The 18,385-nt window shown below is 43.1% G+C and overlaps 1 protein-coding gene across 4 annotated transcripts in view; it reads left to right on the top strand.

Annotated features, from left to right (window-relative positions):
• The first annotated feature begins 799 nt into the window (after window positions 1-799).
• scalloped (TEA domain transcription factor 1 homolog scalloped) overlaps window positions 800-18,385 on the top strand; it is a 253,550-nt gene continuing 235,964 nt past the window's right edge. For 3 of the 4 annotated variants that reach the window (XM_011501482.1, XM_011501483.1, XM_011501486.1), the window contains exon 1: window positions 5,811-6,232. Coding sequence is in view for 1 of the 4 variants with exons in the window: in XM_011501486.1 (XP_011499788.1) it covers window positions 6,208-6,232 (25 nt within the window). In the remaining 3 variants the exon portion in view is untranslated. Of the gene's footprint in view, window positions 862-5,810; window positions 6,233-18,385 lie in introns of those variants that run through there. The other variant, XM_011501484.1, reaches the window with a different exon arrangement.

Here is an 18,385-nt window from a genome sequence, read left to right on the forward strand (position 1 = left end):
GGCTCCACTGTCGTCCCTCGCACCCGAGCGCCGCTATTTCGCGCGCGCGCGCACGCGGCTCTCGGTACGCTCTTCGCCTGCGGCTGTGTGTCTATGTGTGTGAGTTCGCAAGCTCGCGCGTCGCGATTCATGCCCGTCGACGACGACGGCCAACAGCAACGGCAGCAGAGGCAGCGACACGGCGGCGGCGTTTACTACCCGCGCACACTTGTTTATGCACCAGCTCGGCGTCCGCCCGAAAACGCACGCACATAGACGGTGGAGCGTAGGCGCGCGCCCGGTTCTCGAAGTGGGGGCGTTCCGCGATTGCACGCGTGTGCGTAAGACCTGCGGCCGCGCGCTGCTGCCGCCAGCCCAGAGCCGAGGGCAAGAGTGAGAGCGCGTCGTCCTCGCGCGCGTCCACCCTGAGGAAGCAGCCGTAGCAGCCTTTGAAGCAGCCTCAGCAGTTGTAGCAGTAGCAAAGTCCCGTGTGTGTGAGCTGCGCGCGCGCGCGCGTGTGTGTACGTGGACGGTTCACCGGTGCGCTAGTCGACTGGTTCGGGCCCCGAGTACCTCGGCCAGTGCTTTCTCGCGTGTTCCTTCGAATTTTCTCCTGGGAACAGAGTGTCTACTCGGGAGTGCCGACTAACAGGAGTGCCAAGATAGGACCGAAGAAACGGATAGAGAGCAAGAGATAGAGAGAGTGCGAGAGAGCGAGATAGGGGGAGAGAGAGAGGGCCAAGAGATAGAGAGAAAGGGCGGGAGTGAGAAGGTGGCGGAGAAGGTGTAGAAAGAGAGCGAGGGAAGAGGGAACGACGTGTGTCTACGGACGTACGCGACCGAGAGTCTCCGACGAGGCGACCCACGTCAGCTCGACCTGTGGTGAGTACAACATGAACCGAGTGTCCACCATTTATACGTACATGTACGGTACATGCGAATGCCATGTCCACACACTCGCCCGCTCACGGATAACTTTCTCTGTCTCGCGCTCGAGGCTTGTGAATGAGCGCGAGTATGAGAAAGAGGGTGCGAGAGCGAGACAGCGTAATAGAGAGAGAGAGAGAGAGAGAGAGAGAGAGAGAGAGTGTGAGCGAACGTGTACGAAAGGGAGCGCGCGGGAGAGAGGGCGAATGAGAGAGAGAGAGACAGAGAGAGAGAGAGAGAGAGAAGCGCGCGAACGCGCCGACGCCCGACGTCGACGTCTCGTTTCGTCCTTGTCGCCGATATGCTCGCACTCGCTTTTTCCATTGCATGTACACTCTTACGGCTTTTATGTGTGTGACGCGATTTTTCACTGCCTTTTTTACCGTTCTTTTAAAGCTGATTTTCACGGCGAGTCTGTCGAGGAAAGCCAAAAGAAGGACATTGGGTGGGAGAGACAGAGAGATAAATACAGCAAAGAACTTTCGTCGCGGTTGTTTTTTCACTTCCTCGCGATTGCATCCCGGGGAGATCTTGAAGCGAGCGAGAGGTGGAGGCTCGACGAATGATGGTGAGGAAGGGTGGGAGTGAGTCAGTGAGAGAGAGAGAGAGAGAGAGAGAGAGAGAGAGTGAGAGAGTGAGAGGTCGAGCAAGCGAAAGGAAAGGAGAGGGAGATATAGGCGAGGAACAGGTTGAAGCTGAGGCTGTTTTAACTCTCGAGTCTCTTTTATGAACGGCGTGTGTACTCGAATATGTTGCAGGGATATTTCGAACTGTTAACAGGTGATTTATTTCCTGCCTTTCATACTTTCTTGGTGAAGCTTTTTACCTCGACGTTAAATTCGAAAGTGAGAAGTTGCATCGCCGTCAACACTAACATCTAAGGCCATTCAAGGATTACGATTATTTTTTGGGAGTATTTTGATTCATGTTTTGTAATGTTTATTTTTTTTTTTTTTTTTTTTTCCATCATATCCAAGATCTACAGACATATACGTATATGACGTATTTATACATATATTTGTGAGAGTATAAGCCAAGCTCGTTTGATAAACTGCAATTCTTTTTTTATTTTTTTATTTTTTATTTAGTGACAAATAGAAATTTAAAGTGTTATTAAGAATTAATTACACGTGATTCAATGGATCTCATACATTTTCCTGATGTCTGAGCAAAATTTAATTAGAAGAAAGACGTGAATTGTGATAAGGCTTATAATATATATCTTCCTCTTCTTCCTCTTCTTGTGATTATTATTATTATTATTATTATTATTATTATTATTATTATTCATTACTAGACAGAATTAGATTTTTAAAACATTCGATAAGTATTCTATTATATTTAGCATGTAAATGAAAAGTAATTAGGAGCATCATTTAATTTGTTTAGTAAATAATTATTTTTACACAAACACACAAACACACACATACACACACGCGTGCACACGCACACATATAATAATTATTATTTTGCAATCTAGAAGATTTCATTTGTTGATATTATATTTAGCTTTTGGACAATTGAATTGAATTTCGAAGGAATAATTGGTTTTTATTATTTTATTCCTACTTCAGACTCTACATTTCACAATCAGACTTTACTACGGTATTTTACCTCTAAACAATCAATCTATGATTTAGCGACGATATTTTCCATATGAAAATCAATTATGAAATTATTTATTTTTTTAAATAAACATTGTATATTTTTCCAACGAACCTCTTTTGCAGATACACACACCCAATACACACACCCAATACACCCACCACACACACAACACGCGCGCGCGCGTTTGTAAGATTAAACTCGTAACCAATACTTATTTAACTTCGTGCAGTGAATGAGAGTAATTAATCATTTACTCGCAAAATTTTATTTGCCTTTTTTATGATCAATGAGTCTTTGTGCACGTGTAGTTCTCAAAAAATATTTTTATTATATTAGAGCGGCGATATAATTCTCTACTTATTCACGTGCAAATAGATAGCTGAAATATAATTCTACGTAAAACTAGTAGCTGAATTGAAATTGTCAATTTAGCAGAAGAAGCATTTTAAAAATGAAAGGATGTGCTTGAAATCAGAACACACGTGTACGCATTGCATTAACTCAATTTTATTAACGGGCATTTTTCATTATTTTCATTTTTATTTTCATTTCAACTATTAAACGCTTAATTAAGATGCCTTGTTAAATTATAATCTCATGAAATATTATATTATGAACGTATTATGTAAATCCTTATCTGTAAACTAATAAGTAAATTTATAAACGTAAACTCTAGTCTTTCAAATCATCGTTCATATAACTAGTCGTGTAATTGTAGTAGTTGCAAGAACTTTGTTGGTATTTTATCTTTCAATATATAATTATGCGCCTTTGTTTTTAACGCCGTATCTTGGGACAACTAGAAGTAAATAATAATAATGATGATGATGATGATGATGATGATGATGATGATGATGATGATGATAATGATGATGATGATGATAATAATAATAATGTTTATGATATAGTTAGGAATCCAAATTCTTCTTTATTATCATATCAGAAAGAAAAATCTATAAGCATTACATTAGAGTTTTACTATGCTTTAATTAAGCAATAGTCAACTTTTTTCTATTTAAGCATTAATTCAGCTTGTGAGAACCAGTAAATTTACTGTAAATTACAACATATACAAAAGTATATTGCATTACGTATACAAGATAATATCTCACATAGTTTTTTCTTACAAATCGGGAGAACAAAAATAGGAACTTATTCTTAAATATTATCCAATACATATATATATATATATATATATATATATATATATATATATGTATTGGATAAGTATAAGAAATAATTAACTTAGTCGGGTTAAGCTTTGGTAAGTGACTCTTTTCTATCGACTTTGTATTATGTTTATGTACGGTATAGCAACCTTTAAAATTGCACTATGCATATATGTGCAAGTGCAAGAGGCGCCATGTGTTAAGTTCAACTAATAGGTCACATTCACATTGGTACATATGTACACTTTGTGAAAATGTTGGACGTTGAAATTCCATTAGCCAATAAAAAAATAGAAAAAACTTTCTGAACCATAATGTGCCAGTAGCTTTTTTCTTCATTAAAAAAACAAACGGTGTCCATGTATGCTTATTATAATAACTAATAATAATAATTTTAATTATTAACATTCGTAAAACATTCGTGTGATTAATATAAACTTAATGTATTGAACACATTCAACTTAAATGTAGATAATGGAAAGTTAAATTTCCAAGTTCACGCGGTCTATTTCATTGAATTTCAACGACTCTTTAAACATTTTTCACCATTTTACAGGCAAAACCAATAAAAATGTTTATTCGACAATTCAATTTGAGATTCTTTGAATTATATTGAATATAATTCAAATGAAACTGATAAATTAATTTGGACTCGCACCAATAGATTAGCTATAACATTGAATAGTTATAAGATTATTATTATACCTTTTTTTTTTTTTTTTTTTTTTCATAAAATTGGTTTATCCATTCTTGGGATGAAACATACAGCTTCTTCAACATTTTCTTTCATCATTTGTACTGTACACAATGTCCTGTACACAAATATCTTTTTGTTTGTAAATACTAAACGTATTGAATTACATTATCAGTCGACTGATCCAAACTGTCATTGTCTAAATCATTCATTTATTAGAGGGATGCATTCGATTTCGTCTCAGACGATTTCTTAATTCACAGCGACGTAATGTGTAAAAAAAATGCAATGCTATACTTTCCCTCCAATATGAACATCCTTACTAACTTTTACCTCGTAGGAGCTTCGATTATCCCAGAAGTTTATAAGTTAGCAAAGGCCGCATTCGTCCATGTCAAAGAAAACTAGGGAGAAGCTACGGGAGCACTTGGCAACGGGATTGAGTCGTCACCTTGTGACTTTCCATCGTAAGCCCCACCAACCGAGTCTCGATCTCTCATTCTTTACGCTGGCCCACGTGAAATCATATCCCGCGGGAGCATCCCCCGTCGGCAGCCTTCTACGTGGTCTGCGTAGCGTCTAACTGTCGTTGCTGCCGTTGCCGGCGTCGCTGTTGCCTCCACCACCACCACCACCATCGCCATCGCGATCCCCATCATCATCATAATCATAAACAGCATCATCATCATCATCATCATCATTATTATCGTCATCGTGGTCGTCGTCGTCATCGTCGTCACATCCTCCATCATCATTACTACTACCTCCATCACGACCACCACCACCACCACCACCACTAGCACTAGCACTACCACTACCACTATGATTACCACCACCACCACCACCATCATCATCATCACCACCACCACCACCATCCCAAATATAGCCATCACTTGCACAATAGCCATCAACATCATCAGCATCATCAGCAGCCGGACCCGGAAGAACAGCAGCAGCAGCAACAGCAGCAGCAGCAGCAACAACAACAACACTACCACCACCACAACCACCACCACTTCTACTACTATCATTACAACCACCACCGCAACTACCACTGTCAACATTATCACCACCATCACCATCACTACCACGACGATAACGGTGGTAAAGACAAGAACGATGACGGTGATGATGACGATGACGACGACGACGACGATGAGGATGAGGACGATTATTACAATGACAACAACAGCAATTACCACGATAAAGACAATGACAACAAAAACAACAGCTATGGATAATAACAACGATAACGAGAACGACCAACGGCAGCGGCGCAGCCGTCGCCGTCGCCGTCGTCACCACCGCCACCTCCGTGAATCTCGCGCCGACGCCGATACCGCCGCTACGTGTCGCCGTCACGACCGCTGTTGCCGCCGCAGCCGCCGCCACCACCGCCGCCGCCGCTGCCACCGCCACCGCCTCTCGTCCCGTCAACGGCATGCGAGAGCGCGGCAGGAGCGATAGTCTGCGCGCTCGTCATGTTGGCTAGGAGCGCGCGCCGCCGAGTTTCGTCGCCGCGAGCCCCGCAGCTGCAGCTCCGTGCGCCCATGGCCCGGGCCTCCTCCACGTGCCGCCAACTCGGACACTAGGAGAGTGCGCCCGCGCCCGCGTCTAGCCCCGACCCCGGTGTGTCCTCGTTATCAGCGAAGGTGCACCTCCGTGGTTTCCTCCAGGCGACATTGGCGGCCCGTTTCGCCCGCTGAGGCCCAGTTGAGTCGAGGAGCCGAGCCTCCGAGTTCCGTCCTCCGCGTGTGCCCGACGAGGACGAGCCACTAGCATCACGGGGGAGAGCAGTGCTTCCGTCGACTCCTCGCCACCACGACTTGGATGGATACCGTGCATTATTTCTGGAGTGAGTTCCTCTTGTTCGCCGACCCACGCCGCCTCCTACTTTGCCCTTTCTACGTTTTTTTTTTTTTTTTTTTTCACCCCCCGACGGCCCACAGCAATTCTATTTGCACGCCGGATCGCGTCTCGTGAGTTGCCGGTATGCCCATCCCATTGTTCATTGATCCTTTTTTGCGATTTTTTTGTTGCCCCGGGAGCGCATACAAATATAGATCGGAGCAGCGATCCGTGCGTGGACTACCGCTAATATTTGTTATTAGCTAGGTGGGAGCTTAGGGCGATGCTCCGGGTCGGAAAAACTTTGTACTTTGATTATGACGGGTTAATTGGCCGTTACTCGAGGTCGCTACATTGGCAAAATCACGTTTACTTCGGAGACCCCCCGCGAACGTAGTCTAGCAAATGACAATTACGCTTATGTAGCCTCGATGTATTTGCCTATATATATATATATATAAATACATACACACACAAGCGCTGCAATATTATCTTACAGGTAGTTTTTGATTATTTATTATTTATAGTCATCGGGTATGATTCTCAAGACCAGACATTATTGAATTCACATTTATTTCACGTTCGCGTTACACCAATTACATTTCAATTGATTAATTATTAATAACTTGCATCGATCGATAGTTCGACGACTGTACATGCGAATATCGCGCGAGTGGCATAATTCTAAATTGTAAAAGCACGAACAATAATGGAATAGAAAAAAAAAAAAATAAATAAAAGAAAATAATATTAATACATTAATAAAAATCAACAAAGTTCCTAATACTTGGTCGGACTTATATATAACATAAGCAAATAAATTATAATTTCCTCTTCGATTAATGAATACCTGAAGCGTATATTTATAGATTAAACTAATTATAGAAGCAAAGTTTGCTGACAATGAAAAAATCGAGCGAAAAGTCTCCGATACTTTAGACCATCCCGACTCACGTACCGCCGATATGTGCGTGACTTTTTTGCATGGCAGATGTTTTTTTTTCGGCTTTTTGTTTTTATTCACCGGCCGGTCGCGCGATTTGCCGAGTTCGGTGAAAGTTTTTCTTTATGACTCATGTAGTTTGTGAATTTGTTTTAAGTTTGCTTCATCAGCAATATTTAATTAAGTGTACTCGAGAATTTTTGCAGGCGGAATTTTCATTTTTTCACGTTTATTTTTATTTATTTTTATTTATTTTGTTGTATTGTTGTTGTTGTTGTTGTTGTTGTTGTTGTTTTTGTTGTTGTTGTTGTTGAAATTTTTGTCCTAATATATTATTTTTCAATTTTATATAATTATTTATATGAAAGTACATTATTATCCGTGGCATATTATTGGAGTATTTGGGAAAATTTGGCATATTACATGTTGCCTGAAAACTTCTCCGATTCTCCACGATGAAACTCCATTCCGTCGATTCCATTCTCTCGCCACTCAATGGCAAATTATCAATTCTTTTACAGTATTCTCTCTAATGTCTGAAAATAAAAAGCAAATGAAAGAGAAGGCTTTCCTATGTTTACTTATTAACTATCATCGATATCTTTATTCAAACGCTTATCGCAATGACGACGGGATTTTTTTTTTTAACGTTTGATTTTACCACATATCTTATCGTAGTTTTTATAATATTGTAATACAAAGAAACTCGTAAGACCATTGATAATAGGTTGTAAGCATGGCTAATAGACTGACTTGCTTGTGACTTATCCGTATGATAAAATCAATAAGCCAATTTTTATCAATTTAATCCAGTGCTATTAACACTAATATTTAACTTGTATAAGAAATAAATTAAGAGAGGAAAAAAAAATAAATACATAAAAAATGAGAGAAATAGAAGAAAGGAGAATGCTGAATCGTTGTTGCACAATTGTTACAAAAATTTACGTTACAAATTATTATCTTACCTTTCTAAAATTAATCTGTGTTCGTCGAATGCTTTAAGCGTCTAATTCCTTCCAATGCGTAATTATCCCGTTCCATTCAACCAACTTATACATGATATCATTCTTCTTTCACGAGAATAACACGAAGGAAAGAAGAAAAAGAAGAAGACAAAAAAAAAATATATATATATATATATATATATGTATACGGATTTGTGGATAAATTACGTTTTCACGATACGTGCATAGATAATATAATTACAAAAATATTACGAGATTCATATGTAGATAAACAATTATCAACAATTATCGTGCAGCTCGGCCAATCGTATGGCCACACAAATAAAAATAAAAGAGGCTTGCATTCATAAAAGGAGGGAAACACGCAATCGCGGTTCTCAATGCAAAACAAGTAAGTGCCGTTACGTACTCGAGTTCCTGATCAGATTCAATTTCTAATCAACTATGAAATAAATAATTAGCAAATTAATTAATAACAGTATATATTGGACGATTAGTTCAAAATACAGGCTGGTAATATTGATCGATTGTTTCGAGCTGCTTTTTGTGCAAAATTTTTTTTTTAATCGCCGTTATAAATTGTACTATTTAACTCAACGGTAAAATTCGGAAATTTATTTTTAGAACTCGAAATGCTAAAGACTTTATTGCCTCGTGTTCTTAGCCGCATAATGTTCCCCGTGCATGCATTTATATATATGAAATAGAAAAATAAAATTTTTAGAAATACTTCGTCTCCAAATTTTTACGGCAAAGGCTCAAACTCGGACGGATCGAAGCGATCAGCATAGAAGATTTTCATTGGAAAAAAATATCATCATTTATGCGAATCCCGTTCAATTAGAATAACGAGTTATAAAGTTTGATATTGAATAAGAATCGAGTCGAGATACAGTAGTACCCGAGACTATCGATAATCATACTTATTTGCGGGGCAGTGGCGTGAAAGATAATCTACCTCAAAGGTGTCATGCGCCATTTGCCCATGAACGTAAGTAAGGAGCGCTCGGTAATCAACTCGATTAAATGCGTATTTGTTTAAAAATATATCGGTACGGAATAATACGTGCCAATTGCATTACCAAAACATCTTATTAAAGTGCCGTCGCAAAATTCTTAGTAACGCTCGTTAGGCATACACATGGCAATAGTGTACTACTGACGAGGCGCATGCGCTCTCCAACTCTTTGGAAAAACGAATTCCCAAAGAGTTGTTATCTCGGGTGTTATTGGTGGCGAGGAGGGACCCGGGGGGGGGGGGGAGGGATGGCTTCGACGGCCACGACAATCGGTCGAGTTCCGAAAAACATAATTCAGCTCGCAGCAGCAGCAACGATATCGCGACTCGGGCCCAACTGGATTACGTAAGTTTAATCGACCACTTGACATCCGCTATCCGCGTGTCGTCGACCAAGGGGCGACCAAGCGACGGTACAGCACACCTCGATGCGACCTGGCACCAATGCTCTTACATACGGGAGTATACGTCACGGTGCCTCGGGGGGAGCGGTAACGAGACATTATGCTCGGCTGATTTGCGAGCGATAAAGCTGCGACGAGTCGGTCCCCTGGCCCCGCGGTCGCCCGGCCCCACGACTCGACTCCCACTCGCTCACGACTCCTTGGAAAAGTGTTGCGCACGTTTCGTGCATTCGCTAATGCGGCTGCTTAATATGTACAAGCGAGCCCTTTGCATCGGTAACTTTTATCCCCCCCCCCCCCCCCCCCCCCCCAATTCCTCCCAGCCGATGGTGGACTCGTCATCTTTAAAACACCTCCTCATCACTCTCCAAACCGAGCCGTGACCAATCCGACTATCTATATATCTATCAATCTTCGGCGGTACCGCGACACAACAACATCTATCCTCCAGCAAGACGAAGACAGAGTTACGTAATACCGCGATGCGACGAGAGGCCGTCATATGAAATAATAATACGCTTAAAAAACTGTTTTATAAGAATTATCGGATTCTCGTGAATCGCGCTTTGAGTGCACTTTCCCAGCTAAGACAGATTTCATTCTAAAATAAGTATATCGCATGGAGCAAGCACCGCAAAGTTACGCATCGTGCGCTGAATTTTAAATAAGTTCTCTCTCTCTCTCTCTCGCGAAGCATTCACCGTCTTATTTCGCTCATCTCTCTTAAAATTTCATAATTCAATACCACCCTTGCGTCCTTCTCGGAGCCTCCGTTCGCATCACATTCGCGCTTTCGCATTTTCATTCCAGCGTGCAACAGTGATTTATACGTATAGCGGGAAATGCACAAATCTTCGTTTCTAATCGCGAGGCATAAATACGCAGACACTCTAAACGCTTAGTGGGAAGTTTGAAGGAGAAATTTGGCGCGCACAGGACTCTCTTTATTCCTCTCTCTCTCTCTCTCTCTCTCTCTCTCTCTCTTTATCCCGCGGGCCCTCACCATCGACCCTGTCGACCTCTTTCCACGGGAGGGTCGCCCGCGTCGTTTGTCACAGCCAATACAAAAGCCAGGGCTGCGAAATTTCTTGGTCCGCTCGGGCAGTGAATTTCCCGGGAATTGCCGTTATAGCGCTACGCGGGACCGTATGGCCGCTCGCTCGATTATCGGTCCCGCGGAATTCTGAGCACCGAGATTTATGTCCCGCGCCGCTTGAGAATTATGGCGCTGAGATTGCGAGTGTGCTTGCCGCGCGTCTCTCTCCTCTCTCTCTCTCTCTCTCTCTCTGTTTCTCTCTCTCTCTCTCTCTCACTCACTCACTCTCTCACTCACTCACTCACTCACTCACTCACTCACTCACTCACTCACTCACTCACTCTCTCTCTCCTCTCTCTCTTTCTCTCTCACTCCCCCTCTCTCTTTCCCCCCTTCCCCTTGCCCACCACGACGACGGCTCTTTAAAATGCACTTTTATTTCGTTGCCGCGTAGTCCGTCTCGCGCGCCTTCTCCTTCTTTCTCTTTTCACCCCATTCGCTGCCAGTTGATATCGTCGTTGCCGTGCGCCACTGCCGACGAGCTCCCGACGGATTTAGTGCGCGAGATGCGTGCAAAGATAGAAGCGCATTCTGCGAGGCTTCTATATAGAGAGTCGAAGGCTCGGCAGGAGGCGCTTTTAGCCTTCGCGCATTCCCGCGGGACCTTTTGCGAGAGGGTGAATGGCAGCGGGGATCGTTTCCTCGCGGACGCGCACTATTAATACACGGGAGCCTTCCGCGATCGAAACTCTCCTTCTTCTTCTTTTACTTCGGCGTTGCATTGTGGCCCTCGGCCGACCGCGCGCTCGTCATTGGTAGAATGACTCGTACGATTTTTCCCGTCGAACGCAGCTTCGTCCTTTTTCTCCTCACGAGTCTCCCTCCCATTTCTCTCTCTCTCTCTCTCTCTCTCTCTCTAACCTACCCCGATGCATCAACCTCCCTCATCGCGCTCTTCCTCCGTCTCATCGCAACGTTTCTCTCTTTATCTCTCTCTCTCTCTCTCTCTCTCTCTCTCTCTCTCTATCTATCTATCTATCTATCTATCTATCTATCTATCTATCTATCTCTTTCACTCTCTTTTACTCTCTTTCACTCTCACTCTCTCATTTGCTCTTTCACTCTCTCTTTGCGCCAGTGCTTAAAGCTCGTAACGCGCACTGCTGGCCGATCGTATCTCACAGGGCCGTGACAGCTCCTAGACTCATTAAAGCGCTGCTTCTTCTTCTTCTTCGCAATGTATAAATAGATGTGAGCGAGTGCAGCTTGTCCTGTGTGCGCCTTCCTCGTACCCCCCCCCCCCCCCTCTCCCCCCCCCCCTCCCCAAAATGTTAATCCGCCTGCGCTCACGGCATCCTGACGCTTCATTAATATCGGCTTATCGAACAATGAGATTTATAAGGATAGAGACGCTTGATCGCAAATGGAATTTTGCAGTGGCCCTCCGCATTCGCAAACACCCTATGCATATGCGACCAATGTCTCTCTGTCTTTTTACCTTCGGCTTGTTGCTTCTTTTATGCCGAGGTTTTATTTCCGTAGTGCTTTTTAATTTGCTTTTTAGCTTGAACCCGACGTGCTCGATCGTCGTCTTTAAACGCCTATACACCTCGCTCTATTTATTTTTTATTATTATTATTTTTTTATCGTATGCGGGAGCTAAAGGAATAATTAAGCAGAGTTAAGCAGTGCTTGAGGCCGATTGTTATGCCTGGTGGAGCAATGAGATTTATTTGATGGTAAATTAATTATGTGCTTATTGTATTATGTTGCGATTGCTTTTGCGTACGAGGAGTATCGACTCGGATGTTATCAATATTCATCATCTGCCGGTGATCGGCCTCGTTCGATTGAGACGAGACGCTAGATTAATCCCCAATTTACCGCTTCTGGGTTAATTTGTTGTTGAAGCTTTTTTCGTTAGTAGTCGTCGATCTCTAGACTATGTCTATCGCAGTTTTTCAACGCGCGCGAGCAGGCCCCCGTAAGAAAGTCATTAACCGAGGCGAGTGTGACCGAAAGTCCGTGGAAAATTGAATGGTAAGTCATTGCGCGGTGCAAAGAGTAAAGATAAGTCGTCAAATCGATATTTATGATAATTATCGCTGCTGAAGCGTTCTAACGGCAGCGATTAAAGTCGCCGAGGATCGAAATTCGCAATAATGAAATGCAATGGATTTTCAAAACTCGTAATCATCCGCCGACGTCCTCATCCTCGCGCATAATTTTACGCTCGCCATTGCCTCTGCACACGGTACTACTGTTCCACTTCAGGTGTCTCCTTTTCTTCCCTCCCGCTATCCGATCCACCGTCCATGCTCCCCTCCATCCGTCTACCCCCCCCCCCCCCCCCCCCCACCCCCCCCCCCCTCCGGCTTTCCACCTCTCGGAGCTCCCTTTCGCTTTCCTGTTTGCTTTGCAGTAGCCCGTTGCCAAATTGTCAAGCGCTACTAAAATTACCGTGGAAGTTGCTCCCTGTGCTGATAGCATCCCGCCCACCTCCTCTTTCACCACCCCTTCACCGTTTCCGTTATCCGCTTGTGTTTTCACAGAGTCGCTGAGCCCGTACGGGCCCTGAATATACCCGCTAATATACGCAAACATCGGAGTTAATTTCTTGGGCGCTGCACGCGAAATTGGATTTCGTTCACGTTTCTTTGGATTAATCACCCGATTGTTTCTGCGCGGGCGAGCGCTATTTAAATTCATCGTTGCCGCAGTCGGCACAGCTGTCGAGGTATAATAGAAAGAGAGAGAGAGAGAGAGAGAGAGAGAGAGAGAGAGTCAGAGCAACTCGCCTTTATGATTAAAGGCGGCGGGGGCAAGGGGTCTGCTTTTGCGCTTCGTTTTCACATGCTTTTTTTTCCTTCTTTCTTTTCCTACGATCCCGAGTGAGTGCTGCGCGAGCAGGGGCTTATCTAATTCGAGTGTTGGAATTTGATTTTTCATGCGAAAGCTGAAAGTCGAGTTCACTAATGGCGGAGTTGTTTATTGCGAACGCTCGCGTGTAACGACGATTGGCTGAATATTGTTGCTCCTCGTGGGAATATTTGCTCTTCGCCTTAAAGTTTTCAAGAGCATAGCTACACCTCTAAGCTCCTACATTTTATTATTTAGAGGAATGGCTTTCTCGCTACTTTAATGAAATATTAATTTTTCATTCTTTCTAAACACGCATAAACATCGTGTTTTATTAGGCTGCAGATTAGGGGAGATTGCATCATTCTCTCATCTCTCGCATCATTTATTTCATCTCGAAAATTCAAGCTTGCTAAATTGGCACTGCTTTCTTTCCATTTGTATTATTTAAGCAAATACAAATGGGAATAATGTCCAAGTGAAATTGCTCGAGCTTATTGTATTAATAGCCGTAGGGCATTTCATTAAAGCTTATCGAAACGAGCGTCGATGGAAAGTAAAACGAGAGCTTGAAAGAGTATAAGCGTCTTCCGATGGCGCACGATTATTTATCTTTTGCACTTCTAAATCTCACCTCACGGACGTGAATCGACATAACACACCCGCGTACATAATTTACCGCTATATCAGTCGAATCAGTCGAGGCTCTACGGGGAATTCCGTAACAAACGTAATGGCCCTCTCGAAATGTTTTTCCCTTCCCTGTGTAAGGTTAATGCAGCTCAAGCTGTTCCGGCCACCACTCGATTCGTAGGGTCGATCCGGCTGCACGAGATTACAATATACAGAAGAAGGCGAACAGATAAATGCAGCGGTAACAAGGCGATACAGTAAAAGAGAGAACATGCGCGCGCGAGCGGTAGAGTGAAAGAGAGTGAGAGAGAGAGACAGAACGGGACAGAGAAAATCGAGGGGGAGATCTCGAACCACCTGGTCGATCGGCTTCCCTCTGTCTATCTCCATTCTCTCTCTCTCTCTCTCTCTCTCCCGCTCTCTCGCTCTCCCTCTCCTTCCCCTTTGCCCTTCTGTTTTCATCCGGCTGCCAGACCTTTTCCCTTCGCTCCTGTGCACGCGCACGTATATGCAATGTACGCACGCACTCACTCTCCCTTACACTCGAGTATCCGTGACGCATATCGTCTGAATGTTGCACGGTGTATTGCACTGGGTACATTTCTCCCTTGTCTGTCCCTGGCTTTTTCTCCTTGTACTAATAAAAACTGTTCCATACGAGTCTGTCGTATATTTTTATTGTGGCTATTCTTGCATAATAACGCTTTTATTTTACATGACCAGTGATGTATATGTATTTTTGATATGCGCGCGCGCGCGCTCGCTACCGTCGAACAAATGTCCCGTAATATTTCTATAATAGTGTTGGAGGATGTTAGTGAAATGGTATTTTAAATTTTTACGAAACTCCGAGGACAGAGGTACGGATTAGCGCAAAGATATTTCCAAAATATATTAAAAATTTATTGGTCACAAATTAGATGAATACAAGCGAGGAAAGCCTATAAATAGTGATTGAGGATTTATATAAATATAGAGCGATTGGCGAAAGAATGGAAAATTTCCAATTTAGTTTCCTGATCGATCAAATCCTCTTTTCAAACGAGGCATCATTTAACTTTGATATTAAATTGACGTGTAATTCAAAGCGCCCGATTTATCGCGCCTGCAAATTGCGTGTAGCGGTAAACGGTCGTAATTAAAATGAAAAAGATTGCATTTTATGCAAAAATAAAATATACTAATTTTCTCGATTGAAGTAATCGCATTATATAAAGTTCGAGGCAAATATATCAATGCCACTTTACAAAGTTATTGTCAATTTATCGTTAGTTTCTCCACTACGAAATTTCTTCCAATAGCTTGTAAAGATGACTTTGATGTATTTGCATGAAACTTTGTGCAACGGTACATTATATTTTCACTGCTGAAAGATTGTAGATTTTATTTTTCCATAAATTGAAATCTCTCCTTTTCCTCAACTTTTCTCATTCTTTCATTCATTATTTTCTCCATTTTTCTCTCTCTTCTTTTTCTCTACTTCATAATTTTGTTCTCTCTCTCTCCCCCCCCCCCCCCCCCCCCCTCTCTCTCGTTCCTTTTTTTTTTTGTTTTTTTTTTGTTTTTGTTTTTTGTTTTAATTAAAGACGTCGTGGCAAGCAGCACAGAATCTCAACGACAGGCTCGATACGGCCCATCTCCCTAATGATGCATTATTCATTATTTCTTCACGTCAATTGCCAGCTGTGCATTATTAAAAGATCGTCGGATTGATAAAACCATAACTAGCAGTTATTATTAACATTCCGCGAAGTAATTTTCATTGGAATTGAAAGCCAGCCATTTTGCTTCATCGCTCGAGGGAAGCCGTCGAAGAATGAAAAAAAAAAAAAAAAAACCCAAAAGAAAAAAAAGTTTGCTAATCGGCTTGGCGACGTTGTTTCCACGAGTAATACGACAATGGCACCTCCTTCAAAGCACCCAAGTATCTTTCGCAAAAACGAGCGAGCGTCAGCTGTCGTACCTCTCGCAATGCTCCACGATGACTAACCAAATCGGCAAGAATCGTGCGAGGCGCGCGGCTTTACCGCGACACCGACTCTGGAGATTCGCGGCCCTTTGGCCTTCGGCTCTGTGGCTTGGATTTTTTCGGCCCCCGCACGAAGCCAGCCGAGCTCGTGCTCCCGCCTCCGCTCGCGACCACCGCGGGATTAGCCGCTACTCCCGAACGGGGAATTTTCATAAGTCTCGTTTCTCCCATTCGCTTGTCAGCCCTCCTCGGGCTTTATCACGTTTTTTTCTTGTTCTTTTTTTTCTTTTTTTTTTTTTTTTTTCGGCTTGTGCAAAACGAACGACTACGACCCTTCGAGGACTCCTGATTCTCTTGGCGTTTCCTTTGCTTTGTAGCGCACAACCCAGAGGCCAGACCGATGGAATTATTTACATCGTAGCGCCCCGTTCCCTTGGCATTATTAGCGCGATAGGCGTTGGCACATTTTTTTCGAGTTCTCTGCCCGTCTGTCCGCGTTGATGTGTCTGATTTATCGTTACCGAGGCTTGAACTCGATTAAAGGATCAATGCAACGAGTCTCGTGCGCAGCGCTGCCACTATTTCGACGCGGTTTATCACTTGTGACGACATTGTCGGGTGATAATTTCAGCCGCGCGAAGGACACACTTTTTATTGAAATAAACTCGTTATCGGAGGCTCGTAGTAGCCCCCGACTTTATTGCGGGACACTCATTTTTCTGATGAAATAGTGTTTATGGAAGGTATCTTTCACGACAATCCTTACATTAATCTTTAATATGACGGAGCGAGTTGATATTAACGACAAGCATAAAATGTTAAAAAAAAGAACTTTTTATGAATACAGATGTAACGTTGCTCACGCTCGCGCTTTAAAAACATTATATAAATAGACAATTATGTGTAACATTATCAAGTGTCTGCTGCTATTGCTACCGTCGCTACTACTACCACTACCACCAGCACCACTACCATTACCACTACCATTACCGCTACCACTACCATTGCCACTACGATTACCGCTACCACTACCACTACCACTTCCACTATCACCAACATCATCACCACCGCTACTACCACCACCACAACCACCACCACTATTACTATCACCACCACCACAACCACCACAACCACCACAACCACCACCATCACTATCGCTGTCATTATCATTATTTTTTTACAATTTGCAATTGAGTTTAGTTATTGCGTGAAAAATTTTTCCAATGATGTATTTCCAAAGTGGATTTGCCGATGTTAAATCCACATATACGATAGAATTCGTGGTAAATTACCTTAACGCGCATAGGTATAAAATAAAAAAACTCAAAAGTTTTCTCAATTATCAGTTTTTAACGTAATAATGAGTATCGAGTTTGCGCTCATTACGCTTTACGTCTATGTATCCGAGACCGCAGGATCATCGACTCGAGATCCATTATACCGATGTTGGCAGTGTGTAGTTTTTCTCGCTGCCACGCAATGCTCAAGGATCAAACCGTACGAATGGCTAAAAGAGCAAAAACGCCGTAACATAATGCGCAAATCGCTAAAGCGAGGGGCTTTAGAGAGGCAGTGGGCTGAGTTTGCCGAGGTCAATCGTCAATCCTCGAAATCGCCGCGCACGTGTGCCCGCGTAGGCTCATCGTAGGCTCGCGCTTGGCGATCAATAAGCAGATTTGTAAACTCGCGGGCGATTGGCAACTGTGTGACTCGCACCGGAAAAGGAAGTGACGCTTATGCGCGAATCACGAAGCGATTATCGACGGTCATCGCTGCCTTCGCTGCTTAGATGCGTATGACGACGGATTTACGTAAGGAGGGACAAACAGGGACGGTAGAAACAAGGAGAATGAAACGACAGGGTGATTAGCGAGTTGGGTAGGGGGGGGAGGTGTGTGTGTGGGGGGGGTTCACACAAGTAGCGCTTTGGTATCGAGGCTAGATATTGCTGTAGCGATAATTATCGATAAGCCTGTAGCGACGGCTACCGCTCGGAGTAGAAACGTTGCACTCGCATTGGTATGAGTAACTAACTGCACATACGCCACGGATTTATGGCATTTGTCGCGGTGAGGGGGAAGAGGGGTCGGGCTAGCGGGCGAGTAAAAAATTATAACCGAAGAATCGTTTCTCCATCTGTCACTACTCTTCATTATAACCGAAACTATAAATAAAAACTATAAAACAAAAACACTGAAATACGCGCTCGTACGTGAATTTATAATTTATTGAAATCGCCAAGTGCTCATTTCGGTTATAATCAATCAAGATAAAAAATACGATTTTATTGACTTTTGTTTTTGTTTTAAATGGCGATGGATATAGTCGAA

The sequence above is a fragment of the Ceratosolen solmsi genome, unplaced genomic scaffold (assembly GCF_000503995.2).
Source record: "Ceratosolen solmsi marchali unplaced genomic scaffold, CerSol_1.0 scaffold28, whole genome shotgun sequence".
Classification (NCBI taxonomy): Eukaryota; Metazoa; Arthropoda; class Insecta; order Hymenoptera; family Agaonidae; genus Ceratosolen; species Ceratosolen solmsi.